Source organism: Panthera tigris, chromosome A3 (genome assembly GCF_018350195.1).
Source record: "Panthera tigris isolate Pti1 chromosome A3, P.tigris_Pti1_mat1.1, whole genome shotgun sequence".
Taxonomy (NCBI): domain Eukaryota; kingdom Metazoa; phylum Chordata; class Mammalia; order Carnivora; family Felidae; genus Panthera; species Panthera tigris.
Window position 1 is genome coordinate 25,938,416 of NC_056662.1, and position 27,525 is coordinate 25,965,940.

A 27,525-nucleotide genomic window follows, 5' to 3' on the forward strand; every position below is an offset into this window, starting at 1 on the left:
GGAAGGCTAATGCATGAACAAGAATGTTCTCTGTTCAGAAAATGTCAGTCCAGGGGATCCTGGGTGGCTCAGTCGGTTAAGCGTCCAACTATTAATTCTGGCTTGGGTCATGATCTCACAATTCATGGGTTTGAGCCCCGCATTGGGCTCTGTGCTGACAGTGCAAAACCTGCTTGGGATTCTGTGCCCCCCTCTTTCTGCCCCTCCCCCTGCTCGCATGCTCCCTTGTTCACTCGCTCTCACTCTCTATCCCCAAATAAGAAAGAAAGAAAGAAAGAAAGAAAGAAAGAAAGAAAGAAAGAAAGAAAGAGAAAATGTCAGTCCAAACTTACCCATTACCATATCAAAATGTTCACAGAAGTTTCCTTCAGAGTGGGCTTTTCTCTTTTAATGTTTATTTATTTATTTTGAGAGAGAGAGAGAGAGAGAGAGACAGAGAGAAAGCACATGCTTGAGCAGAGGAGGGGCAGAGAGAGAAAGAGAGTGAGAGAGAGAATCCCAAACAGGCTCTGAGCTGTAAGCACAGAGCCCAATGTGGGGCTGGATCCCACGAACTATGAGATCATGACTTGAGCCAAAATCAAGAGTCAGACGCTTAACTGACTGAGCCACCCAGGCACCCCCAGATGGTGGGCTTTTATTAATTTCTCTTTTTGGTTTTCACTATTTTCCATATTTTATTTAAAGACTATATCCACTTTTCTAATCAAAACAGTAAATAAAACTTTTCAAAACCCTAAGTACTACAAACATGTTGGGAAATAACCTTACAGTGAAGAGACCTTGCTGCTATTCTCTGCTAGACCACCTGGGGACAGGAAGACATCTAAGGAGCTTCACAGACACTTGTCATTTACCCCGACAACTCTCTGCAAGGTTCACCTCGTTCTCCTCATTTTACAGATGAGGAGAGAGGCTCAACATAGAAACCCTGGGAATGGCAGCCAAACCTGTCCAGCCCCACCATCCACATTCTCTCCCAGCCACTAGAAAATGCTGCCCCTCAACCTTCTGCTAGGCTTTCGGGTGCAAAACAACAAACACACAGAAACACAGTAACTTAAAATGCTATTAAATGTGGATGCCATCATCATCCTCATTCAGTCAACAAATGTACACCAAGCACTGTTCAAGGGCCAAAGAAATGGAAAAGCAAGAGAAACAAGTTGCCTGCCCACAAGTAGTTCACACTCTATCGGTGGAAGTCTGACACAGACCAAACCCACAAACAAATGTCATTTCCTATCAACCATTTAGGAAATAAGGGTGGTGGGGAATGTAGTCAGGGAAAGCCTCTCTGACTTGATGTTTGAGCTTAAGATTCAGAAGGACACAGCCACACTGAGATGTGAAAGGTGGCTGTGGCCCAGCAAGCCAGGAGGAGAGCAGGAACAGAAGAGGAAAAAGAAATTAAGACGCCAGATCACGTCAGGACTCCGCAGGCCAAGGTAAGGAGTTTCGATTTTATTCTGTAATTGTTAAAGAATCCATTGTGGGGATTTAAACAGGGTAGAATCACACTCTCATTTAAGTCTGTGAAGGGGTTCAGGGCAGCCCCCCAACCCCACGCCCCCAGAACGTGCCACTTTGGCATGTGGATTATTTTGAGCTGAAGGCACTTGAGACCCCGTGTGCACAAAAAACTTTTGTCCCTTCCTTAATCACACAGAAGAATCTAAACTGGGGGTCTTTCCCAAGAAAAAGGGTTATTAGCAGAGATAAATGAGTGACCCATCTGTATGGTAGGGCAAACATCTAATTACCTGCTCTTATCGCCCTGTGAAGTGCATTCCTTTCCTCTGAAATCCCAGACCCCTCCTTAGAGGAACATATAGACCTCATTTTGCCTGTCTTTGGAATTCCCATGACGATGCAAATTCTCCATATATACACCTACTAAATTTGATTTTCTCCTGTTAATCTGTCTCATGTCAATTTGATTCTTAGTCCAGCTAGAAGAACCTTGAAGGGGACAAGAATTCTCATTCCCCGACATGTGAAAAAGACCAAATGACTTAACTGCTGGTAGAGGACTGTGGGAAAGGAAAACTCAAGCAATGTGAATTAAGGTCAGGTTAATCCAGACCCAATGAAATCTCTGGGCAATTACCAGGAGGACACACAACGAACTATAAAGGACTGGATTTCATAGTGACCTTGACACTTAGAATTTCTCTCATTTCCTGAGACATCAATATTACCAACTGGGGAAACAAAAACTCAAAGCAAATTTGGAACCATCATGAGACCTCATGCTCTCTCGTGGCACTTCCTTCCATCCACCTCGTGCCTACTACATGAGCTGGTTTTCCCACACCGGTTTTCTGCAAGCTTCATGAGTCATACAGCTACCGAATGAGAGGGCTAGAAGAGACAGTGATCTACCCAACCAATCTCCTCTTTATGAGCAGGGGTGACTAAGGGTTGGCAGGATAAATAACTCATCAGGTCTGTGCTCTCACATCCCCCATTCACCTATCCCCCACAGCACTTGGCACAGTGCCTTGCACACAGCGGGCACGCAATAAATGCTATTTGTTTTCAGGTGGGCAGGACAGTGTCAAAGACAGAAAACTGTATCCATGTACACTTTTTTCAGAAAGCAAACCGTCAACACTCTTGAGCTTTTACATTCAGACGATAAAACCATTTTATACAGGAAGCCAACACAATTTAATTCCTGACTCCACTGGGAAATTAATTCCTGATCCCACAGTACTTCATTCAAATCTCTATGATAGGTATTATTACACTGGATTGTCATTATCTCTTCATTTCTGAATCATTTCAGATTTGGGCCAGGAGGCAATATGCTCTATGAAAAGAGCTGAGGATTTCCAGCTAAGAAGAGCCGGGTTTGAGTGTGAGGCTGTCACTCTTTCCCTGTATGACTCAGGGCAAGGTACTTAACTTCAGTACACCTCAGTTACCTTACGAGGGAATGCCACCTATCTAAAAATTACGATGTGAGGTTTAAATGAGGTAAGGTACATAAAATACTCGGTGTGGTATCTGACATATACCAGGTATTAAACAAACAAGATCCAGGCAGGGAGGGGCCTTGTCTCACTCATCCTCCTACCTGCAGTGCCAAAAACAGTGCCCAAGACCTGCCCCACTTATCTCTTATCCCGATCCACTGCAGCAGCCTTCAAATTAGTCTCACTGCTTCAATCTGTCCTTACACAGCAGCCACAAAGAATTTTCTGAATCATAAATCCGATCAAGTGTCTCCCCCGTTTAAAATCCCTGAATGAATAAATGTAACGCATATTGTGTGCAAAACACTATTACCAAGGACCAAGGACAGATAGATCCAAACAAAAAGCACGGTCACAGGCTAAGCACTTGTAATCTATTTTGGCCACATTCATACACACTGCGGGTATTGTATGTGTCATGCTACCATAAAATGTAAGCAGCTGGTTAAGCCACGTGTGTCTCCTGACCACACCCCAGCTCAGAAAACGTTAATGGCCTTTCATCATCATATAATTTAAAACTCTTTCATTAGCAGTACATTAATACCTGGTCCCATGTGCTCCGCAAACTCTGCAGCCACTAAATACATGGGGTCAGGCACCCTGTGGACATGCAATAAACATCCACTGACTCAACCAATTAATTGGCTCTTCCGGGCAGTCAAAACAGAGCCTAGTTCTCAGAGCTACAGCTACCTACAGCTTCCCCCGTAAGAATTCCATTGCTTGGCTTCAATGGCACACCCCATGACCATCATGCAAGCCTCACCTTTAGAAGGCTCCATGATCCAGGTTTCAACTGCCTTGAAAAAGCTCTTTAACCTCCCCAGGTATCTGTCCTCCTTCACAGTTCTCCTTGCAGGTTCTGAAACCCATTCTGATTGGATGCTGGCTGAGGAGCACCCTATTACTTCCAAGGCACCATAGTGAGCCCTATGGAAAGGGGGAGGGAAGGTGCCACCAGACAAAAGCCATGTGACCCTTTCTGGATCACAAATGGCTCACCTGTGAACAGTGAACAACACATTCTGCACAAGGTGGTGGTGAGGATTACATGAGATCTAAGTGAAAACACTCCAGTGAAAAGCACATCAGGTCTTGAGCTTCCCTGTGTGCCAGAAACTGTGCCAGGCACTTTGACACACCACCATAAGGGGCACATTGGTATGAAACACACTAGCTCTCAGGGAGGTAGCATAATACAGGTGTTGAGAGCCTCGACTCTTGCATCACAGATGTGGCTTCGGTCAATTGCTGGACAGTATAAAGCAAATCACTTGACCTCTCAGAGTCTCAGTCCCTTATTTGTAGAAAGGAACACGGGATTGGGGAGCCTGGGTGGCTCAGTCGGTTCAGCACCCAACTCGTGGTTTCAGCTCAGGTCATGATCTCACGGTTCATGAGTTCCAGCCCTGAGTTCCAGCCCCAGGTCAGGGCTCCGTGCTGACAGTGAAGAACCTGCTCAGGATGCTCTCTCCCCCTCTCTCTGCCCCTTCCCCGTGCGCACATGTGCTCATGCTCTCTCTCGCTCAAAATAAATAGACTTAAAAAAAAAAAAAAATGAACAGGGGGGCCTGGGTAGTTCAGTTGGTTAAGCTCGGACTTCGGCTCAGGTGATGATCTCACAGTTTGTGAGTCTGAGCCCCACATCGGGCTCTGCTGACAGCTCAGAGCCTGGTGCCTGCTTGGGATTCTTTGTCTCCCTCTCTCTCTGCCTCTGTCTCCCTCCCACTCAAACTGTCTCTCTCGCTCTCTCTCAAAAATAAACATTAAAAGATTTTAAAAAATGAACATAGGATCTCTTAGAGATAGTGTGATATTAAATGATACAATGCCACAGCAAGCACTTAACACAATACCTGGCACACAGCAAATGCCCAACTAGCAAATAGCTATTATTATCAAATTCTATCGCTTCTTGGCCTTTTGGCTAAGATCAAGTGTATTATTATCACAGTTCTTACAGCACCCCAACAGGAAGTGAACGTCAGGTTTAGTGTACCTTCCCTTCAATGGGCCTCAGGATCTTCATCTTCAAAATGGGGCAGAGGGTGAACTCTGACCTGAAGCACCTCAGGGCAGCTGTGAAGCAGGGACTGGAAAAACACTGTTCCTATCACCCTGTTATACTGTCTTCATAGTAATTATATGAAATTATCCCGAAATTATCTTGTCCATATATTCATTTTCTTATTTCCTATCTGTCTCCCCACCACAAGGCAGACGCCTTTGCCTCCTGCTCCCGGGTTATAGCCAACGCTCAGAACAACACCTAGTACTTAGTAGGCGCTCAACAAATACCGCATGAAGAAAGGAAGGAGTCCACTGAGCTGGCCTACTTCTTGCCCCATAATGTGATAAAAGCTTTCTGTAGTCTTATCATTGTCCCCGTTTTACAGATGAGGAAACTAAGGCCGTGAGGTTCCAGCACCTGCCCAAGGTCGCACCGCAAGGAATGGAACCCAGGTCTGAATTCAAAACCGAACGCTTGACCACCAGGCGACAGCTTCCTACAGTGGGGGTCCCCAGAGCTCCTAGCAGGATTCACTTCAACCACACACACCCCCTTACCCGGACTGGCCAACCCGGAACCGCCCGCTACCGCTGTCCCGGTCCCACACCTAGGCCGCGGCCCAGAAGCCCCCACGCTACCGAGGGGCAGCCCCCACTTCCGGCCCGAGGCCCCGCCCATGGCAGAACTCGGCGCGCGCCCCTAGCCCAGTCCGCGCGCGCCGGGTCACGGCCCCGCCCTTCCCCCATCCGACCCGATCTGCACGGCCTCGAGGAGCGGCCCAGGCATTGCCCGCAAGGCCCGCCGGTGCCTGCCCGGCCCGAAGCCCACCCGGCCACCCCCTGACCGCCGCCCCGTGCCCGCTAGCCGGCTCACCGGCTCTCGGCGGGACCGCGTCCACTGCCTGTGCCCGGCTTCGGTTCCGTCTTCGTCTCGTTCAAACCGCCCGACCCCGCCCGCCCGCCCGCGCGATGACCTCACACGCACCCCCCGCCCCGTTACGCGCAGACGTACAGGCTCGTCAGTCCCCGCCGGCTCCTTTTATAGAGAGGGACTGAGCCGCGCGCCAGGGGCGGGGCCCGGCCAGTGATAGACTGCTCGGGCGCCCCGGGGGCGGGACGCCGGCTGCCAGGGCAATCAGCCACGTGGTCTGCCGAAGCCAATGAGATCCCGCCCCAGTCCGGGTTTGCCTGCCTAGTAGGAAGAATCCAGTTACAAATTCTCCACCCCAGGAGCCAAAAAAAAAAAAAAAAAAAAAAAAATCGGTATTACAATGAATTTCTACAAAAATGGACTATTGGATAATAAAGATACTTGGTAGGAGCTTTGAGGAAAGACTTAAAAGTCACCTCAGAGACACATCCTGCGAACACTCTGTTATGACCCTGTGATCTCATCATCCGTTTATTTTCCTCTCAGTGCCTATGAAGTCCTCGTGTTTATTCGTTTATGCCTTTGTCTGCCTTTCCTTAAGTTCCACAAAAGCAAGGATCTTCTCAGTCTGTGTCCCACTGCCTGACTTTGCTGAAAGAATGAGTTACACCCACTTTAAAGAAGAGGAAGCTGAGGCTCAGAGATTGACTTGCCCAGCATCACAGAAGCTGACCCAGGTTTTGAGCTGGGTTTTGTCTAGGTATCATTTATTCATGTGTCCCACAAATATTTTTTTCTGACCAATCAGGCCCTAGGTATTTCATAGTAAGCAAAAACCAGACATAGCCTCTGAGCTTTTAGTTGTGACTTTTTTTTTTTTTAAGTAAGCTCTATGGGGGCGCCTGGGTGGCTCACTCGGTTAAGCTTCAGACTTCGGCTCAGGTCGTGATCTCACGTTGTTAAGTTCCAGCACAGCCTGGCGCTCTTTGTTCAGAGCGTGGGGCCTGCTTGGGATTCTGTGTCTCCCCCTCTCTGTGCCCCTCCCCCTGACTGTGCTGTCTTTCTCTCTCTCTCTCAAAGATAAATATATATATATAAAAAAAAAAAAAATTGAGGTATGTAAGCTCTAGGCCCAAAGAGGGGCTCAAACTCTTGACCCAAGTTAAAAAGTCCCAGGCTCTACCAACTGAGCCAGCCAGACGCCCCTACCTGCTGAGTTTTTTTGTTGTTGTTTTATTTTTTTTTAATGTTTATTTATTTTGAGAGAGAAATAGAACAAGCCAGGGAGGGGCAGAGAGAGAGAGAAATTCTAAGCAGGCTCTACACTGTCAGTGCAGAGCCTGATGTGGGGCTCGAACTCACGAACTGTGAGATCATGAGCTGAAAACAAGAGTAGAATGTTTAACTGACTGAGCCACCCAAGTGCCCCTAGCCTCTGGGCTTTTAAAAGTTTCCAGTCTGAGTGTTACTCAGGAGGGTGCTAGCCAAGATTATCTGGGTCAGATTAAGCCTTGACTGCAAAAGGGCAGAGAATAGGAAAAAAAAAAAAAAAGTTTCTCTCCAGCAGGAAAAATAGCTTTGAAGACTTCAACATGGGTTTTTAAGCAATTATTTTAACGTGGGAATGATCTCTTTATTGCAGGTAGAATATGTGAGTCCCCTCTCCAAAAACAAAACAAAAAGTATGACTTCAAGGCCTAAGCTTTCCAAACATATGACAAGTTTACTGAGCTAAAAACTGGTGTTGGGAGGTCTCGGCTGCTTTAGGCACTTCACAAGCTCAAGGGAGAGAAGACTACAAAACTAAGTTATAATACAGTGTGCTTTGTGCTAAGATAAATTCTCCTATCTATCCACAGGGAAGGAGGACTCAGATCAGGAAAGGGCTTCTAATCCTGCCTTGAATGGGGGCAAAGAAGGCTTCCTGGGAGAGTAAGAACTGGAGGACTAGTTTGGCAAGGAGGCTGTTCCGGACAGCATGTGCAAAGACTCAGAGTAAATATCACCAACTCCAGTAATGCCCACCAGTTTCCCTTCTGCGATGCTGAGACCTCAGGATGAACCAAGGCTCAGAGAGGACACTAGGTTATAAGGCCTGAAACACTGGGATTTATGCATGGCTCTGTATATTTCACAAGTTTCAAAAATAAATAACCAAGGGCAATGCATGGTTCTAGAATGGATACTGGGGGCGCCTGGGTGGCTCAGTCGGTTAAGCAGCCCACTTCGGCTCAGGTCATCATGATCTCGCGGTCCGTGAGTTCGAGCCCCGCGTCGGGCTCTGTGCTGACAGCTCAGAGCCTGGAGCCTGCTTCGGATTCTGTGTCTCCCTCTCTCTGACCCTCCCCCGTTCATGCTCTGTCTCTCTCTGTCTCAAAAATAAATAAACGTTAAAAAAAATTAAATATTACAAAAAAAAATAGAATGGATACTGGATCAGAAAATATATTTCTGCAAGATCCCTTCCACGGGACTCTGGGGTGCCAGATCCCAAAGCCACCCCCGTCAATTCTCCCTAACAAGGAGCAAGGGGACCCTAACATGATCGAGGGGCGGGGGGGTGGTGGGGGTGGTGATGAACACAACTTGAACACAAGATGTTGTTGCATCATCAGCCCAGCACCCGGGGGGTTATTGCCCTGCTCTTCCTTAAGACTTTAATACACGAATAAATATCGGATGTCACCATCACTACCAGCACCCAGGCATTAACACTGCGTTGACTAGTGGCTTTTGTTATCACAAAGCTATCCAGTACACATGAGGGCTTACTACATGTCAGGCACCAGACAAAGCTCTTTACCCAGATCATGCCCTTGAACACTCACAGCAGCCCTAGGAAGTGGGCAGGATTTATGCTCCTTACCTGCTAAAGATGTTATCTTCCTGGATAGAGCTCCAGACAACTGGAAGACTGTTCCAGAAAAGGCCTACAGGTAACACGAGGTCCAACCCCTTCCCCAGATCAGAAAGTTCGTCGCATTTTCCCCCTTGCCGTCGGGCCAGGGATCATGTAGACACCAACCTAGCCCCCCATCTCGTTTAAAGAACAGCTCCGACAGCCCCTCCAAAGCCAACCCCCAACCTGCCCCACAAATGGACCAGGCCACCCAAGAGCACCTCACCTGGAGGGCTAGTCCACCTCCTCTCTTGGGGATTCGAGGCCGGGGCTGTTTATTTCGCTTCATTCTGCCCTGGTATTCGGTGCAGCACTGCACACGAACCCGGCTTAATAGGGCAGCCGAGGCCCCTGGGACCTCAACACCTCAGGAGTGCCAGCCCGCTTGCTAATTGCCAACTGTCTCACCATGGTGTCTTGCAAAACATTTCTCATCCCCCATTCCAACAGTGGCCTTAATAAGGCCCACAACAACAGTCATGGAGGTGGCCAGGACTAGAACACTTTTTACAGGAAGAGGCTTATAGTTGCCATGTGCAGCTGATGTTCAATTGACTCATTGCGTGTGCAGCCGTTTACAAACCTTTTTCCCTCGGCAGGCATCAGCTGACCAAGATGAACCTCGGGAGAGGCACTGAAATTTTTCACTGGCTCCTAGTCCCTGACCAAAGGCTAGATCTAGTAGCTCTAGTGATAGGACTAAGGCATGATGGGCTGGGGTATTGGAACACCTGGCTGGCCGGCTGGGAAAGTCCTGCAGAGCAATGGGGATACTCTACCCAAAGAGGTGCGGCCACAGGTTAGATTCCTAGGGCCATTACCGTGAGTCCTGTGACTGAACAGGACAACTTGGGAGTAGTGCGTCCGGGTGCAAGGGATTCCAACCAAGGTGTAGAGAACTGGGAGAAGCAGCCTTCGGATTCTGGAGTCCTTAATCATCTTGATCAGCTACCCAAGAGCTATAAGAAACAGCCTGGAGGGGTGCTTGGGTGGCTCAGTCCATTGAGTGTGACTGTTGACTTTGGCTCAGGTCATGATCCCAGAGTACTGGGACTGGGCCCGGCATCAGCAACAGGCTTGAGTGTGGAGCCTGCTTAGGAGTCTCTCTCCCACTCTCCCTGGCTTGCATTCACTCTCACTTCTACACTGTGCTTGCTACGTGAACCAAGGGCCTACTTCGACTCCCACCTATTCCACTGGAATCAGGCCCTCCCACGTCCCACCCATCTGACCTGCAAAAGAAGGGACACCAGACTGTTAGAGAAATACTGATTTTAATTCAACATAAGGTAAACTCTAGGCATCTGTCATTTTTCAGCCTAAAAATTAGCAAGACTGTTGAAACAAGGCACAATTTTCCCCCATACTTGTTACGTGGCTCCAGTTACAAAAAAAAAACTTTTTATGAAAATGTTAAAACATAAAAATAGAAGTCTGTGATTTTAAAAAAAAGTGTATAAAAAAATTCCCACAAAACCTGTCAACGTTGTTCCGTATTCTACAAAATAGCACCAGTAAGAAGAGTAAAAGGTGTTAAAAACCATTACGACAGCATTTCTGAAATGCAGCTTTCCCGACCTCCCATTCCCCCTAAAAACAACTTCTCATGGAATACAAAAGGACTTTAAAATCTCTGGAAGGAGGGTCGAGCTTTTATTGCAGTTTCCCCCTGCAATCTCTTAGATGAGGGGAGAGTGCAGGGAATGTGCTTGTGCCCCGGCTGTCATTGCTTCTCAGTTTAGAAAAAGGCTGAGGAATTGGGGTATCCTACTTCTAATGTGGAGACCTGTGCCTGCAGAGTAGTCTGGAAGGGTGCGTTTTGGGGGTGGGCAGGGATGTCTTACCTAAGCCTACTCCTTTGTTCCCTTCTAGTGGGGAAGAGGGAGATAGCGAGAAGCCATACCTGTCCGCATAATATGTGGCAATTTATACCCAGCCCACCCCTTCCTGAGCTCCCCGGAGGGTTCCATTGCAGTCACTGGGAGGGATATCGCTAAGGGTCGTCCTCCCTGTGGGTCTGTGGGGGGGAAAATAGCCCTGAATGTGATGATGAGGTCATCCCTGCTGAAATCATCATCATTACAGAAAATACTCTACACGGGCCCTGACAGCGGGTCCCAGCCCTTTATACTGAGGCCAGGGGAATGTGCTAGGGAAAATTCAAGAACGACATAGACATCATCTCCTCTTCTGCTAGCCCTAGGAAGAAAAACATCCAGGGCCCTTAAAATGTCCCTTAGCTACATGTCTACCACTGCAGTCCTGGGAAACAAGGAGCCGCAGATGTTTTTTAAAAATCATAGTCTTGGCATAACTGTCTTGGGTGATTTTTCAGCATTAACCTGAGTATTGGAGGGCTATTGGCACTGTGGTTTTGGTATCTTAGCCATTGTTTCTCTGAGCGGTAAACCCGGGAGGGGAAAAAAAAAAAAAAAAAACCCATCTTACTACCTACTTCAAGTTTTAAAAATTTTAGAAGATAAAATGAGCACCGTGTTTGGCCACTCCTAGCAGCCAGGTCTGAATTGTGCACAAGGAGGCAGCACCTCAGGCTTTCCCTGCCAGGAGGGGGTCGCACGGCTCTGCTCCTGCCAAGGATAGGTGGCGCAACCCCACAACGCGGAGCAGAGGAAGGGCAGAGCTGAGGCTGTACCTCCTGGGTCCTGGCTCTGCCCCACATGCCCCAGTGCTCCTGGGCTCAGGGTGCCTGGGGGCTATTCACAGGCAAAGTAGTCCTTCAGGGGGGCGAAGAGGTGTCGGATGACAGGCACACTCCAGGACCTCCCAAGCAGCTTCTGGCGGGCACCACGGCCCATGTTGGACACATCCGTGTAGTGTACAGGAAAGCCGAAGATCCTGGCGGGAGGCACCAGAGTACAAAGACAGGGAATCAGAAGCGCCCGCCTCCACCACACTTAGCACGTCTGGAAGATCTTAAACGTGAACAGTATGGCACTGTTCTTTCTGCCCTTTATCCCATCAGGCCAACCAGGCCTGCACATGAGCCCTCTCCTGACCCCCAGAGGTCAGGCCCACCGGTTCTTCAGCACACGAGGGCAGGGTTCCTCTATGAGGATGTCTGTTTTGTGCATACCCAAGCCTTAGCACTGTGCTCCTGGTGCACAGCTGGTGCTCAGTGGACCTTTCCCATAAGAATGAGTGAAAAAATGAATGGATGGATGAGTGAATGCATGCCAAGAAAGCCAGACAGCAAGCAAAGAGACATGTATCTGCCTTCAAACCACAAGATGAGAAAAGTTAGGCAATCTCCCTAATAAGAAATAAGGACACTTGCAGAAATGGATCAGCACGTGCTCAAATAATTAACCGTGACTACATTGACTTATCCTGCATTTTCTTTCTCTCTTCAAAGCCAGTTGTTAGATCAGGGTCCAAGCTGGACATAACGCAGATGGCAACCAAATATACCAAGAGCTTCCTCTATGGGATTCTACCAGGCCTGGTGAGAGGCTACAGATACACTGGACCTCAGTCTTTCCTGGCTTTACAAACTAACACCTTTAGTGTGCACACCAATGGGCCAATGGCTGAATGGGTTTTAAGAAACCTGCCAGAGATGTAACACCTTAGGCTTCTGTCTTGTTTAGCCTATAAACGACAGCCATCTGCACCAGCCCCCGTATCACAGAGCCAGCCCAGCATGTTAGGTTTAGGTCTCAAAATACACAATAACCCACGAGATGAATGGCAAGAATACCCACCAGTTTCTTTCTACAAATCAGAACTTAACTTTAATACTAAGAAAACTATTGTTCAATCAAATCAGAAATAAAACCAGCTGTAGGACTGAACTAACTGGAATAAAAGTACTCTTATCAAATCCTTGAGACACAGCCAAAAATGTAAAAAGGAATATTCACAGCCCTTCCTACATTTTGAATAAGGGAAAACAAAAGAAAAAAAAATTGAAACCAGAATAGGAGAATTGAAATCCAAGAGCTAGTTTTTTGAATCAAAATAGTTTAACTACCAACTTAGCCAAGTAAATGGAAGAAGATGACAGACTGTGGCTAAGTAGGAATCAGCTTTAGAACCAACAACTTGGCCGAAGGGATCTTCTCAGAAAGACCAATGGCAAGTCAATGGGGTTTTCTTTAGCTGGTTCCTCATACATTCTGGAACCCCAACGTGTTGGGGGAGGTAAATGCCAGGGCAGCACAGCCAGAACACAGAGAGATGGTGCCGTCTAATGACCTCATGTTTCAGATTCCTCACCACCACCACCCTTCTGTGATTTCTACCAGGAAAATCAGCACTAACGCTGAAAAGGTATTATTCCCAGCCCCAGGAACATAGGTCAGGGAGACCGTGCAGAAGTAAGGCAAGCACCTGGCCATTTGTCCTGCCATCCTTAACCACGTATTCTTCCCCTTTCTCTCTGCCTGTGGGATTTCCCTCTTCACGTGCAGTCCTGCTCACCTTTCTAGCTCAGTGCACCACAAAACATCTTCTTTGCCATTCATGACAACAGGGAAAAGTTGGTTTTTCCCCTGTCTGATCGAGTTCGACTTGGTGGTTATTGTCTGTACTTTCTTTAACTGGAGAACAAAACGACATCATGGAGTGAGCACAGAATGAAGGACTGGGGTCAAGTCAAGGCTCAAAAGCACCTAGGGAAGATGCAGGAGGGAAGGCAGGTGTGGGAGAGAGGGGGGCAGGGATGGGCTCACAGAGGGAATGAGAAAAGGAGAGCTGGAAGGGCAAGAACATTTTGTGTTTCCCACAAACACCAAGAAGTTAATGAACATGAAGGACCAGCCTCACAGAGAACAGCAGATAAACAAAACAGTGACCATGAATGAGATCACATGGGGGCCATGAAAACACCAGAGTTATTGACCAAGCAGGATTAAGCAAAAGTAAAAAACCCACCCAGATTGTAGAGAATGGCCCACTGGGTTTTGAAGGAATGAAACTTAGCTTGATATAAACATTACATTTATGGAGGTCTTGTAATTAACTATGACTTAACAGCAGACATTTCTTTTTTTTTGGCAAAGGTAGGATTAGTTGTTACTAGGAGGACGAGCTGAAATAATCTGTGTCTCTATTCACAATTGGAAAGTCTAGTTGCCTTTTCTCATGGTGATTATTTGTTTATCAAGAACCTCTCCTACCCTTGTGCTTAAAGACTGGAGAGAGCAATGTGATGTGGTGAAAGAGGCCCAGCACCAGGGGGTCATGTGGGGGGCGGGAGGGGAGGGGTGGCAGGAACAAACTGGACACCACGGTCAAGTCCTCGCTTGGAGGTCACCAAGTGTGTTTCCAGAGACCATTTGTTAGAACATCTTACCTTTGCTGTCCTATTGAACTCCAAGCAGTCCTGCAGCTCGAGTTTATCATTCTTTGATGCTATCACGGGCCTGAGAACATCCAAAACCCATTACTTTCTACCAACTATAAAGGGGCCTCGGCTAGGCGCTCCCCAAGGTGGGAGTGAGGGCCAAAGACTGCAAAATGAGCTCTGGCAGTGAACTTGCTACAAATTCCTGATAAAAAAAAATGAGCCTCACAAGAGCACATGACTCTGCAACAAAGCTATGGACAGACTAGCCCCTTGAAGAGGCAGCCCAATGTCCCAGAGCAAATGCTCCCATTTCTAAATTTTAATATTAGGCAGAGCTCTCCCCTGAGAGCAGGATGAGGGAAAGCACACTGGAAAAAGTCAGGAAACCCTTCCAGCCCAGCCCCAACTGTTCACTGGCTGAGTGACCTTGAGCAAGTTAGGCCCCCTCTCTGCGCTTCATCAGGAACTTGGGTTAGGTCTTTGTGGGTCTACTCGTTACAACTAGCACATCGAACCCATGATTTGGTGGCTTACACTGGGGGGTGGTTAGGGCCTCCAGAAACTTTCATGGCTAAAAGGAAGTACAAGTAAGAGACAGGAGGTGGGTTCACAATACTACCAATTACTCTTTTAACTTTTACCATTGAAACCTGCAAATGGAGAAAGGCAGACAGATGCCTGAGAAGGGGAAGGGCTAGAAATTGAGGAACCAAGGGGTTAAGCAGTTCCAGAGCAGAAAGCCAGCAGAAGGTCTGAATGCACAGAGTTCGCGAACACCACAGCAACCCCTGTGTTAGGAACTTTAAGGCCAAAAGGCAATCAGATGTAAGAATGAATATGGTGCCCATAGGAGGGGCCTCTGAATCACACAAAACATTCCCCTAGATTCTGTCAGAGATTCCCTTGACCTCACCTTCCAAGCTTCAAAATGCCTGCCTACCTGAATCTTGAGTCTTCCATGAACCCAAGGGAGTGAAGGCAGCTTGGGCTCTACACAACCAAGGTGTGTAGACTAATGGCTGGATTTGGGTCTGTGATCACCAGGTGATGGCTGGGTCACCCCTCCTACAGCCCTGCACAGCACAGCTGTAGCCATTCAGTTCTCACAATTGAGCAGAAAGCTGTGGAGACCGCAGACTCCTTTCATCTGATACCCTACACCCAATGGGTCGGCAAGTTCTGTTAGTCCTACCCTCACATTACCCACAATCTGATCCATCCGTCCTGCCAAATTCCATAGGACTCCACCACCACCCCCCACCCAGAGCCATACTCGCATTGTGTTGAGCATGTATGGGTGGTGCCTCCTGGGGCCCTCCTCTGAACACCCACCCTCACTGGTCTCCCCATTGCTGCCCTCATCCTGCTATTGTCTATCCTTCTATGAGCAAGTACCATGAACATGAGATCCAACTCTCACCTGCTTAAAACAGTTCACGAATTCCTATGCGATGACCCAGAAGGGCCACATAACTTGGCCCATACTTCTGAGTCCTTTGCCTTAATGCCCCAGCCACTCTGGCCCCTGGAACAGTTCTCTGAGCCGGTCTTCCAATGCATTCTTCAACATCGCCCCTTCCCCTATTCCTTCTTCCCGGAGTGTTTGTCTTTCCCCCTAATAGCCGCGTGGCTCTATTCTTTCATTTAACGCCCTGCCGGAAGGAGAAGCGTCCCCACTGGTTCCTACGATGCCCCCACCTCCAGCCATGACCACAAAATTATTTACTGTCTTCTCTACCCATCTGCCATGAGCATGTCAACTCCATAAGAGCCGCGACTGACATCTAATGTGCATACCACTAAGCTGGCAGCACATACAGCAGTGGCTGGCACAGAGGGCTCAAGTGTTGAGTGAAAGAGCCCACTTCAGGGGCGCCTGGGTGGCTCAGTCGGTTAAGGGTCTGACTTCGGCTCAGGTCGTGATCTCACGGTTAGTGAGTTCAAGCCCCACGTCGGGCTCTGTGCTGACAGCTCGGAGCCTGGAGCCTGTTTCAGATTCTGTGTCTCCCCCTCTCTGCCCCTCCCCCGTTCATGCTGTCTCTCTCTGTCTCAAAAATAAATAAACGTTTCTCTGTCTCAAAAATAAATAAACGTTAAAAAAAATTAAAAAAAAAAAAAGAAAGAGCCCACTTCATCCAGACATGGACATTTTCCATGTCACTGGCTGACCAGCCAAATAAAAACACAGCATACCCAACAGAAATCCTACAAGCTATTCCAGCACCTTCTCCCCTCTGTTCACACTTTGTTAAATGCCTGAAAGTTATTACGCTTTCAGTCCTTCTTTCTAAAGGAGAAATGTTTTTAAGCTCAACTCATTTGCAAGTCTGGGATGTCACATTAACCATCACATTGTGTATCTTAATCAGCAGGTTGTTCTCCTGGAAACCACATATAGGAGATAACGAATCCTTAGCAATGCCGTTTACTTTGTGGGTTTGAACATGAAAAGGTTGATAAAAAGTTGTGAAAACTCTTGATTAAGAAAATCCAAGGGAGACAGGTTAGCACGTTCTGCCACCTGGCTGGTCATCACAGGCCTCATCCAGGGATCACTTCATCTAACAATTTACTTTTATTTCCCAATTGGATACCAACTGGGAGAACAGGTGGGGCATTAGCACTCTGCTCTATCCCAGCTCCAGGCACTTTTAAGAACCTGCCCCATGGGCAGAGTGGGAACAAGTCAGAGAAGACTAAGGAATCCTGGCCTCCGATTTCCGTGTAGTTGCTGTACTTGCCACCAGGCATCAACCACGACACCAGTCTGAATTCCAGCTGGGGCCATTTCTCAGCAGATTCGGTGCTTTCTAGAAGGTTTCAATGATTCTCTGGGTCACAAGACTTCACAGTTAGGGCTCACACCATTAGTTACATTTAACTCGGCCGTTACCTGACCCAGCTTGAGCCCCTTGTTACCTGTTCATTCCAGGCAGGTTGCCCCAGAAGTAGCGGGCCCTGTGAGCAGCAGACACTTTGATGGCATCGATCATCACTGGGTTACACTGCAGAGAGAAGGGCAGCAGCTGGGAGCTCATGTCAGTATTCAGGTGTAAGCCAGGGTGGGGCTTGACCGGGGCAGGTGACAGGGCAGCCTCTGCTACAGAAGAGGCATGGTTCCCCTCAGCAAGAGGAAAGACCAATTCCCATCAAGAATCTAGCTGGGTGCACCTGGGTGGTTCAGTCTATTAAAAGTCTGACTCTTGATTTCAGCTCAGGTCTTGATCTCACAGTTGTGGGATCGAGCCCCGCATCAGGCTCCATGCTGATAGCATGGAGTCTGCTTGGGATTCCTTCTCTCCCCCTCTCCGTCCCTCCCCTGCTCGCGCGCTCTCTCTCTCAAGATAAATAAACTTTAAAAAAATGGTAAGAATCTGGCTGGAAGACAGAAGTGCCCAGATATTAATGGTGGCAAGAGACACCCGACCGGACCTGCAGGTTCTAAGAGAGGATATACCCTCGGACAAGCCAGATAATTACAGAATGTGCTATATGTACAGGGAGTAAAAGTAGCTCAAAATTGAAATCTGTCAAGTTGGAAGGTGGGTGCAGGAATGCAGTTTTGGCAAAATATGGCTTCCGTCGGCCCTCTGCCAGGTTCACACACCATGAGGGAACTAAGGAGCCAGTTCTATAACCTCTCTAGCTGACCACAAGCTATAAAGTTTTGGAGAAAAGGAATTAAATGCATAAAAAGCATTTACTATAATGCTTGATGTTATTGTGTCAATGAACTGCTGGCAGCCCCTTAAAACAGCAGTTCTCAGAACAGGGAGGAGAAAAATGATCCCAGAGTGAAAAACAAAGTTTAGTCAAATCCCCTGAGGCTTCCAAAAGTAGGGAGATGAGGATTTCACCATCAGACTTCAGGGGGATTCAGGGTGAGGTCGAGATCAAATTGTCTTCCATGTACTAAAAAGAATCAACTCACCTGACTCCATTAGTTTTAGATTTTTGGATTTAGCCATGTCCTCCATCTAGAACCCAAAGTCATTCCCCAAAGTGGAAATACCCAACCACCCCCAATGCCAGCAGGACTCACCCACCCATGCACTCTGGATACTCAGGACCCCAGGTCCCTTACCTCTAGGAAACGAGAGATGTCCCTCTTGTCACCGACCTTCATGGCTACCACATTCTCAAACATCCAGAAGAAGGGCCGGTCGTCACCCTCCTTGGGGCGTGTGTAATTCAGCAGGTGGTAGAACTCAAAGAAGAGCCGGCCGGTGCCCTCTGAACCCACAGAACAAGATGGCAGAGCCAGGTTCAAATCCTTCAGCCCACCCCTCCATAGTGAGACCAGTGGGTTCCCCAGGGATCACCTGACTACAGCTGATACCCCACAGTCTTCCTACCTGCAGTCTTTTGGAATGACTAAGGACATGGGCATCAGCAGTGCAGTATTTACTGGTATCTCTGGGGGACAGGATTTACTACGGACAAGGGAAGAGCCAAGAGGTAAGGTTGGCCAGAAACAAATAGTTCTTTCTTAGACCACTCCTCCTGGACCAGCACTCAGGTGACATAGGGTCAGCTGGGATACTCACCGTACAGGCCTTTCCTGGCTGGGTTCACATTTGAGAGATCATTGCATGGGCTTCCACCAATCACCAAGTCAAAGGGGCCCCATTCTTCAATCTGTGGAAGAAAAACACTCTTAGGGTAGGGATGGAGGCGATGATGGAAGGATGCAGCCTAGGTTCCAAGCAACTATCAAGAAAACCCATTTTTTTTAAGTTTATTTATTTTGAGAAAGAAAGGGGCAGAGAGAAAGAAGTAGAGACAGAATTCTAAGCAGACTCCCTGCTGTCAGCACAGACCTGATTTGGGACTCGAACTCATAAACCATGAGATCATGATGTGAGCCACGATCAAGAGTCAGATGCTTAACTGACAGCATCACCCAAGTGCCCTGAGAAAACCCACTTCTAGGGGCACCAGGCTGGCTCAGTCAGTGGAATATGCGATTCTTGATCTCAGGCCTGTGGGTTCAAGCCCCACAAAGGGTGTGGAGCCTACAAGAAAGAAAAGAAAAGAAAAGAAAAGAAAAGAAAAGAAAAGAAAAGAAAAGAAAAGAAAAGAAAAGAAAAGAAAAGAAAAGAAAAGAAAAGAAAAGAAAGAAGGGAGGGAGGGAAGGAAAGAGAAAAAGAAAGAAAGAGAAAAAAGAAAGAAAGGGAGGGAGGGAGGGAAGAAAGAAAGAAAGAAAGAAAGAAAGAAAGAAAGAAAGAAAGAAAAAGAGAGAGAGAGAGAAAGAAAGAAAGAAAGAAAGAAAGAAAGAAAGAAAGAAGGAAAGAAAGAAAGAAAGAAAGGAAGGAAGGAAGGAAGGAAGGAAGGAAGGAAGGAAGGAAGGAAAGGAAGGAAGGAACCCACTACTAGAATCTTGTTTGGTCATTTATGTCCCCCAACTCCATTAATGACCCAGGAAGACCTAATGCTCCAGACATGCTAAGATCTAAATCTTTATGAATATAATTTCCAACTTGTGGATCTTGGTACTAGAGCTTGACGTAAGCCCAGGTTCTCTCTTCTACCATAGCCCTGGGCATGGAGAAGCGGACCACATAGCCATAAGGACTTGTGGGGCTCAGTGCTGAAGGAGGAAGAGGGGGTGGGGCAGAGCCCAGCAGGGGTGTAGGCAGCCCTCACGTTTCTCTTTGTGATGTTCCTGACGTCATTCACATATTTGATGTTGCCCTCATGCTTGACAGTTCCAACAGCGATGGATTCTTCACACACTTCGGAGGCGACGTACTTCTCCACTTTGATGCCCAATTCTTTCAGGACCAAGTACCCTACAGGGCGTCAGGGACAGAAACCGCATTAGGGTTGTCCTCCATGGGGCCCTCCCTGCAGTGATTCTAAGCCATCTCTAGAGCTCAGACCAGACCCGGCAAGGACATGGCTGTCCTCGAGAACTCGGGCGGAGGGCACAGAAACCACACACTGGCCACACCAGGCTCCCTGGTTTGTGGAGTTTCGTGAAGAAAATGTATGGATAACTGGCGTAGCCCACCGGCAGGATCTAGCCAAGACTCCAGCACCTATCTCCCAGCACAGTCAAACACAGACACACGGACAGGAATCCTCACCAAAACCATGTTCAGAAAACTCAAGGTCTGGTGGCATGGCCAAGGCTCAGTCCTACTATGGGTTATCTGTGCCGACACAAACAAGTCTTTATAAGGCCCAACAGAGTGGAGAAAAGCTACCAGTAATGACCGGACCCAGTCATTAAAAGCTGTCGCTGAGTGAGGAATCTGGACACCAATGTACACGCATTAAGTACAAAGGATGCGAACTGCACAGCAGCTCATTTCTACTTCTTCCTGCTCTGGTAACATGGAGATGTTCCTAACAATGCATCGCAGGGTGGCTTTGAGGATTAAATGAGTTAAATTGGGCCAACTTTCCAGGACCAACACGCACGTTGGCTTGTGCTCGTTCTATACTTGGGCAACCTGGGGATGTGGAAGGGAACCAAGACTACAGATACTCAGAACTGCCTAATTCACCTCCAACAGATCTATGCTTATGGAATGGAAAATCACTGTCCAAGACACTTGTGCATAATACAAAATACAACACAGCTAAGATATACTTGTCTTCGAAAGGCCCAAAGGAGGGCCAGGTAGGTGAAATGGTGGGAGAGGTTTGAGGAGAGAAACAAAGAGTCGGTGGCTTTCTGAGAACAAGTGACCAACAGGTCACCCCAGGGGGTTTTCTTAGCATTGATGACGGGACACCTGGAGCAGGTGAGCATCCCTAGGTGAACTCCAAACTCACCTGTTGCAATTCCATCAAACAGGGATAAGACTCGAATGGGCCGCCTTCGGGCTGCGGGAATCGCAGGGTATAACTTGGGGGCTTCCTGCCAGGTTAAAGAAGGAGGTCATGGAGGTCAAGGTGCAGGGGGAAGACTCAACCTCTGGTGGAGGGGAGGGCTGACCTTCCTCTGAGAGTCACAAGCCCTGTGCTCTGTCTGCAGCTTCTTAGCTGGGATCCCCTCGGGAGCTCTGGCACAGAATGGCCACTCTACCCTTAGACATGAACACAGATGCGACTTTGGTACAGATACACACACACACAGAAACACGTTACCCTATCCAGGAATGACCTGGAGCCTCCCTCCATGGACTGCAGAAAGGAGCCCAGTTCCACTAAGACTTAAGAGTAAGTCACAGGCTTCCCTTCCCTCTTCAGTTCCGCTAAGGCTAAGGCTCGGTTGGTTCTATAACCACTCCTTCAATCAATGAGAGGCCACAGAGGAGGGGAGAGAGAGCCCTAGAGAAGCTCGAGAACTGTGCAGAGGATGTGGTCTGAGGCTCTCAAACGCTCGTCCGGACAACGCATCTTTTCCATTAACTCTTGCCGACAGACTTCCAGAGCGCGCTTGGGGTGGGTTGGTGCTGGGGGAAGAAGCCTGTGGCTTACGTATTCGAGCCCCGTGTCGCTGGTGAAGAAGGCCTGCAGGCGCATGTTCCAGTCCTTCCGGCGCCGCAGGACGCCGTGACAGCGCTGTGGGAGGCACATGTAGCAACTCCAGGGCTCCTGCAGCTTCGCATCTGCTGCCGTGCCCGTGCCCACCAGCACCTCCAGGCACTCCACACAGAAGCACCTGTGCCAGGTAGCCAAGGGGAGGGGGGGGCCGCCTTAGCCACCGGGCAGCCCTCCTACATACCCCACCTTCCCTAGAGAGAGCAACGGACTGCCTGAAACCTTCCTGGGGCCCCAGTTGTGCCTCCCCGTGGGTTAGAAGGCACAGGGTCATGATCTGGGCTGCGCTAACCTCTTCCTTGGATGCCCATGCAACCTCAGCCCACAGCTTCTTTGCACAGAAAAGCTCCCCACCAGAAATGGCCCATCTCCAGGGGGCCATGCCCGCCTTCAGACCTATGTTTCTTTTCTTTTTAAGGTTTGTTTATACTTGAGGAAGAGACAGCACATGAGTGGGGGTCGGGGAGGGGCAGAGAGAGGGAGACCCAGAATCCGAAGCAGGCTGACTACACGGGGCTTGAACTCGCGAGCTGTGGGATCATGACCTGAGCCAAAGATAGACGCCCAACTGACTGAGCCACCCAGGCGCCCCCTCACAGATCTATGTTTCTAAAGCCCATCCCTACACCCCAGTTCTACTTCCAGGACACGATGACCATGGCCCTGTGGGATACCGGCTTGGGCCCAGCACCATGGCCTCGGATCCCTCAGGGCCACAGACCAGGCCCGCAGCCCATGGCCCATGCTCACCGGCAGCAGCTCGTGTTGCTGCACAGAAGCAGCTCGCGGCCCTCACAGCACACAGTGCAGTAGGACTGATAGCCATCATCGTCGTACATGTAGAACAGCTCGAGGAACCGGTCCTGGCGGCCGGAGAGAAACGCTCATGAATTCAGAGATCAGGGACCACCAGGTCCCGCTGGCTCACTGGCTGAGGCCCTAGGACTCAGCCACAGAACAGATGATGGGTGGCTTGGTGTCCTGTCCAGGGACCCCAGCAGGGGTCTGCGTGCCGCTGCAGGATGGCCTCCTCTGCAGCACCTAACGCTCAGAGCAGGGTTTGCACCAGAGGCTTCTCTATTGCCAACACGTGGGTGCCTTCCTCTGGGCCAGTACAGGGAAGTGCAGTGGGGAAGGAGCAGGAAAGCCCCAGGTTAGGACTTACCCGGCATGTCTGGCAGAGCCCACCCTCAAAGAGAGGGTGAAAGGACACAGGGTTTTTCCTACCGCAGGACAGACAGCTATCTGTAAGAAAGACAGGGATGCAGCTTTTGGCAAGTAGGGTCACAACAGCACAGTGGAAGCCTGGAGTCTAACCGCTCTTGTTACGTACTGCATGCTAGCTAAGTAACTCCTCACGCTTTGTTCCTTTCGGCAACACTTCAAAGTCGCAGCGCCCACAGTCCCCATTCCAGAGATGGGGAGAGGCCAGAACCATAGCCCCAGGCAGGAAGTCCCGTGAGACGGGCAGAGGCAAGGCCCAAATGGAAGACCTGAGGCAGGACACCGAGCAGGGGCCACTCCAGCAGTGGGATGTTCTTGGGAGGGCCTGGCCTGAAAACTCCCGAGACTCTTTAAAGAGGAACGTGAGGGGCTCTTGGGTGGCTCAATCGGTTAAGCATCTTTTCATTTGGGCTTAGGTCATGATCTCATGGTTTGCGAGATCGACCCTGCGTTGGGCTCAGGCTGGGCACCGACAGCATGGAGTCTGCTTGGGATTCTCTCTCTCCCTCTGATCCCCTCTCCCAGTTGTGCACGCTCTCTCTGCTCGCTCGCTCTCTCTCCCAAAATGAATAATCTTTAAAAAAAAAAAAATGCCCATCGCTTGTCATCTGGTCATGATTTCAGGACATTGGTCCCTTCCCATTAGGATATTCTGCCTTCCCCTCATTTCAGCAGGTCAGGAATGGCCCACATCACTGACCATGTGGGCAGGGTCATTAAAATGCCTGAGACCAAGCATCCCCAGCCAGGTAGCACAGATGGGTGACAGAGTGTTGGGGGATAGGAGGATTACGGGTCGAGGTTTCTGGAACTGTCAGGGACTGCTCCAAACCTGAGCTCTCCCCAGAGTGCTGTGGGTCAGGAGCGGTTGTTTTCCTACCCAGCACTGAGGGAACCACTCAAAAAGTTATTTGCTGACTAACGGACATCAGGCTGAGGAAGCAAGGAGAGAGTCCATCCATCCTCACACATTCTGAATTCCTTCAGATACATTCTGGGCAATTCCAGGGGCTCGTTCCCAGCCAGGACAAATGGACCAGAGTTAGCTTGAGAGAGTGATGGTGGTGAAGTCTGTCTGCATTTTACCTCAAATCCCATTCTGGCTTTTCGCTGAGAAAGACTAAAGATGTCATAGATCATGGTTTCGTTTGGAGTTTCCTGAGGACAAACTGCCAACCCTCCCCTTCCTACATACTCAAGGGGGCAGGATCAGTCTCTGTGAAAGTCAGACAATTCACTGCATTAAATGTAGCAACTAAGATGTCTGCACCCCAGCCCAAGGTCAAGGCACAGAGCGATGGGTTAAACTCCCACAGGGCAGATAAACAGGCCAGGGTACGTCCTGAGCACTACCCAGGGCAAGAAGGAAGACCACTACAAAGGAGAGTACATTACCTTCCAGGCTACCCTTGTTGTTGCTAACATCCAAAGCCATTTGTTCTGTTGAGAAAAAGAGCAGATGGGACATGGCGTCAGGTAGCCTCTTACTCATCAGCTAAACCACACTCGCTTGCCGAACGGCCCTCCGTACTGTCCCCACCCCCACCCCCCCCACAGTGGGTGAGCTCAGGCCGCCGGCCTCCTCACCGCCCCACAGTCACCTCGACTCTGGTCCTCCTCTCCTCGGTCTTTTCCATTGTTATAGCAGTTTGTCTTGAGGCGCTTGGGTGGGGGGCAGTAGTCCGAGGTGGCCGAGTCATCGGCTGTGCGTCTTCGGGTCTTGTTCTCTGGGAAAGGTGAGGAGATGGCAGCCGTGGCTGGGGTGTGTGGGCGAAGGGGGGTGCGGGGAAACCGTGACCCCAGGACAGGACCATGCCTGGGTGCCAGCCGCACCTGGGCCATGACATGGGTCCACACTGCGTGCCCGACCACCCCTCTATGGACAAGTCAGAGGAATTCAAAATCCCTCACTCTGTATTTATTTACAGGGGTTTAAACAGCCAGGAGTATAAGAGAATACATCCCCATAGACCCAGCACCGGGAACATCAGACAAAGCCTGGCCTCTGATGTGCAGCACGCTGGCTAACAGCCACAGGTAGTGACTGAGCACTTGAGATGTGACTTGTGCTGACTCAGCAAAGGCATTTTATACTTAATTTTGATGTAAATTTAACAACTGTCCATTGAAGGAGCCTGGCTGGCTCAGTAGGAAGGGCACTCTTGATCTCGGGGTCATGGAATCAAGTCCCACACGGGGTGAGAATACTTACATAAGTAACTTAAAAAAAAAAAAAAAAAACCTGCCCAATTAAGCTAACCAAACAGCTCATTTGGAACTCGGACATCTCTAAAAAATATATCACTTATTTCTAATGAAAAATTCAGCACGAAAATTGAGATATCATAAGACATGTAAAAATATAGATTTAGAAAAATCCAAACTCATAATTTTTATATTGACTTAGAAATGCCAAAATGTTGGAAATATTAGATTAAGTACATGATTTATATTAATTTCACCTGTTTCTTGTATTCTCTCCAACGTTGCTACCAGAACAAATTTAAATTATATTATATGGCCATTGTTTCTGTTTCTATACATTCCTTTTATATTTTTATTCAACCTGTAAATATCTATAAGGAGCGTGGTAAAGGAAAATTATAGTCATCAGAAATCGTAAGAACCCTTTAGTGACAAAATTACATTTGACGGTGCACATACCATTAGAGTTGAGAAATTAAGGGAAAGCAGGAATCCAACTAGTGTATAGAAAAGTCTGGGAGGGTGTGCACACCCAACAACGTTAACCTGGAGGGCAGTTGTGAGGGATGGGAGTGAAGGGGTAGGTGTGAGCTCAGGTTGACTTTTTAACAGATTGGATTCGTTCCCAGTGACCACTGTATATGCAAGAAATTGAAAGAAAGTGCAGAGAAAACAGTGCATAGTCAAAATACGGGAAGGGAGTACCGTGTTTCCTCGATTCTAACTTCCCACTGCCTGCACGACGCACCTTCGACTTATTAACCACTTATTTGTGGGGAGAGGGAAACAAAACAAAACAGAAAATACTATGTTAAACGTATGGATTGTTAAGACAAATAAAATCCTGGATTTCAGACATCTGGGATTCCTGGGAGTGACAATGTGAAACCACACCTAGAGAGGAAATACGGTGCCGGTCAAACCTTTAGCATGGATGACGCTGCTTTCTGAATGGAGGTGGCTTGTGGGGTTTGGGGAAGGGTTAAGTCTTCCCAAGTTTTCTCCAGTAAGCATAGCTTAATTATTGTTTTCCTTTTTAAACAAAAGGGCACTAATGGGGCAACTAGGTGGCTCAAATAGTTAAACACCCATTTTGGTATCAGCTCAGGTCACCATCTCAGTTTGTGACATGAAGCCCCAAATGGGGCTCTGTGCTGCCGACAGAGCGGAGCCTGCTTGGGATTCTCTCTCCCTCTCTCTCTGCCCCTCTCACTCTCGCAAGTGTGCTCTCTCTCTCTCAAAATAAATACGCAAAAACTTGTAAGAGAAATTTATAAAAGGGCATCAGTGACAATTCTGTCTTGGCCTTCTATTTACTCAAGTTTCTGCAATGGACTCAATCCCAATTACGCATACTTGACCTTTAGCAAGAAGGGTAACCAGGGAAGCTGGAAAAGGCTGGCCTATCCACTTTTCCAGCTTCCCTGGCGGTTCACAGGGTGAAAGCGCTCCAGGGCTGCCAGCTCGCTGGGAAGCCGGGGTAGGGTAGGTGGCAGCAAGGGGTGACTGCATCTCCCAAGACTGTCCCCACCAGCAGCTGATGGTGGGTGCTGCCCAGGGACCCAATCCCACCTGGTTGCTTGTTGTTGGGTTTGAGGCCTTCGATCCCGGTGGGCTTAAAACCCCCGTGGGCCCACTCCAACATGGGCTTCAGCTGGTCCTCCAAGGAGTCACCAGGATTGCTGGGGAAGGTTTTGCCAGCCCGTACCCTGGCTTTCTGTGGAGATAAAGAGGCGGGATGAACAGGAGGGGTGGATGCTTGCCAGGCCACACCCAGGGATTCACCCACCGGGGGCCTGCATTCCTCTTCACACTGGCCCCTTTCATAGCCTAGCAGCTGTCCTGGGCTATGGTATGTGACGGGGGGGGGGGGGGGGGGTATGCCTGTGTACGGAGACAGGCAGGAGGCCATGCAGAGAATGAAGTCTCTCCATGCAGGCACCAAAGAGCATCTCTTCCCCATTGGGCTTTGAGTGGTCAGCTCCCTCTCAAAGGCCAGAGGATCAGAATTAGCTCTGTCACTTTTAGATACAGGAGAGGCATCAGCCACAGCACAGTCTCATCGCCTCTGAGAAAGCTCCAGATTTCTTGTGTTTTTTTCCCCAACGAAGCTGGGGAGACCTCAAGTGTTAAGTCCTATTACAGAAGCACTATGACGTTTTACATGTCGAATTAAGCACAAAGCCTGGCTCACAAATGCTGGACCGAGGCCACTGGCCATTTCTTTCCACGTCAAGGTAAAGGGAATGACAGCCTGATGGATCCCCCACAGACAAGGGGAAGAGGCCTCAGCTGCTCTCCAGCAGCTTTTGAGGCTCTGGAAAAGCTTGACAGATAGGAATATGGTGTCCCACCTCCCAGTGCTCTTCCCCCCTCTAGCAGTACACGGAGAAGGGGGCATAGCTCCGGGAAGGCACGGAAGTCTCAAATCCCTTCCTTTTCTTCTCAATCATCAGGCTACTGTCATATTTGCACGCACTTCATGTGTCCCCTCCATGCTAGCACTGGCTATGCTGTGGCCTGAGCTGGC

At 48.9% G+C, this 27,525-nt stretch overlaps 2 protein-coding genes across 13 annotated transcripts in view; both read right to left on the reverse strand.

Moving 5' to 3' along the window:
• Nucleotides 1-5,944, reverse strand: part of MAPRE1 (microtubule associated protein RP/EB family member 1) — a 30,268-nt gene extending 24,324 nt beyond the window's left edge. Inside the window, exon 1 of one of the 2 annotated variants that reach the window (XM_042980630.1) lies at nt 5,869-5,944. The gene's annotated coding sequence lies outside the window, so the exon portion shown is untranslated. Of the gene's footprint in view, nt 1-5,552; nt 5,623-5,868 lie in introns of those variants that run through there. The other variant, XM_042980631.1, reaches the window with a different exon arrangement.
• A 4,077-nt stretch (nt 5,945-10,021) lies between these two features.
• The window catches only part of DNMT3B (DNA methyltransferase 3 beta), a 42,027-nt gene continuing 24,523 nt past the window's right edge, over nt 10,022-27,525 (reverse strand). For 6 of the 11 annotated variants that reach the window (XM_042980643.1, XM_042980633.1, XM_042980635.1 and 3 more), the window contains 14 exons: nt 26,568-26,712; nt 24,392-24,517; nt 24,186-24,230; nt 22,732-22,811; nt 22,317-22,429; nt 21,504-21,687; nt 20,856-20,940; nt 19,719-19,864; nt 18,620-18,710; nt 18,157-18,305; nt 16,992-17,077; nt 14,079-14,148; nt 13,205-13,323; nt 10,022-11,620 (listed from right to left, as the gene is read on the reverse strand). In XM_042980643.1, coding sequence (XP_042836577.1) covers nt 11,479-11,620; nt 13,205-13,323; nt 14,079-14,148; nt 16,992-17,077; nt 18,157-18,305; nt 18,620-18,710; nt 19,719-19,864; nt 20,856-20,940; nt 21,504-21,687; nt 22,317-22,429; nt 22,732-22,811; nt 24,186-24,230; nt 24,392-24,517; nt 26,568-26,712 — 1,581 coding nt within the window. In that variant the 3' untranslated portion in view covers nt 10,022-11,478. Of the gene's footprint in view, nt 11,621-13,204; nt 13,324-14,078; nt 14,149-16,202; nt 16,883-16,991; nt 17,078-18,156; nt 18,306-18,619; nt 18,711-19,718; nt 19,865-20,855; nt 20,941-21,503; nt 21,688-22,316; nt 22,430-22,731; nt 22,812-24,185; nt 24,231-24,391; nt 24,518-26,567; nt 26,713-27,525 lie in introns of those variants that run through there. The other 5 variants (XM_042980641.1, XM_042980639.1, XM_042980637.1 and 2 more) reach the window with 4 other exon arrangements.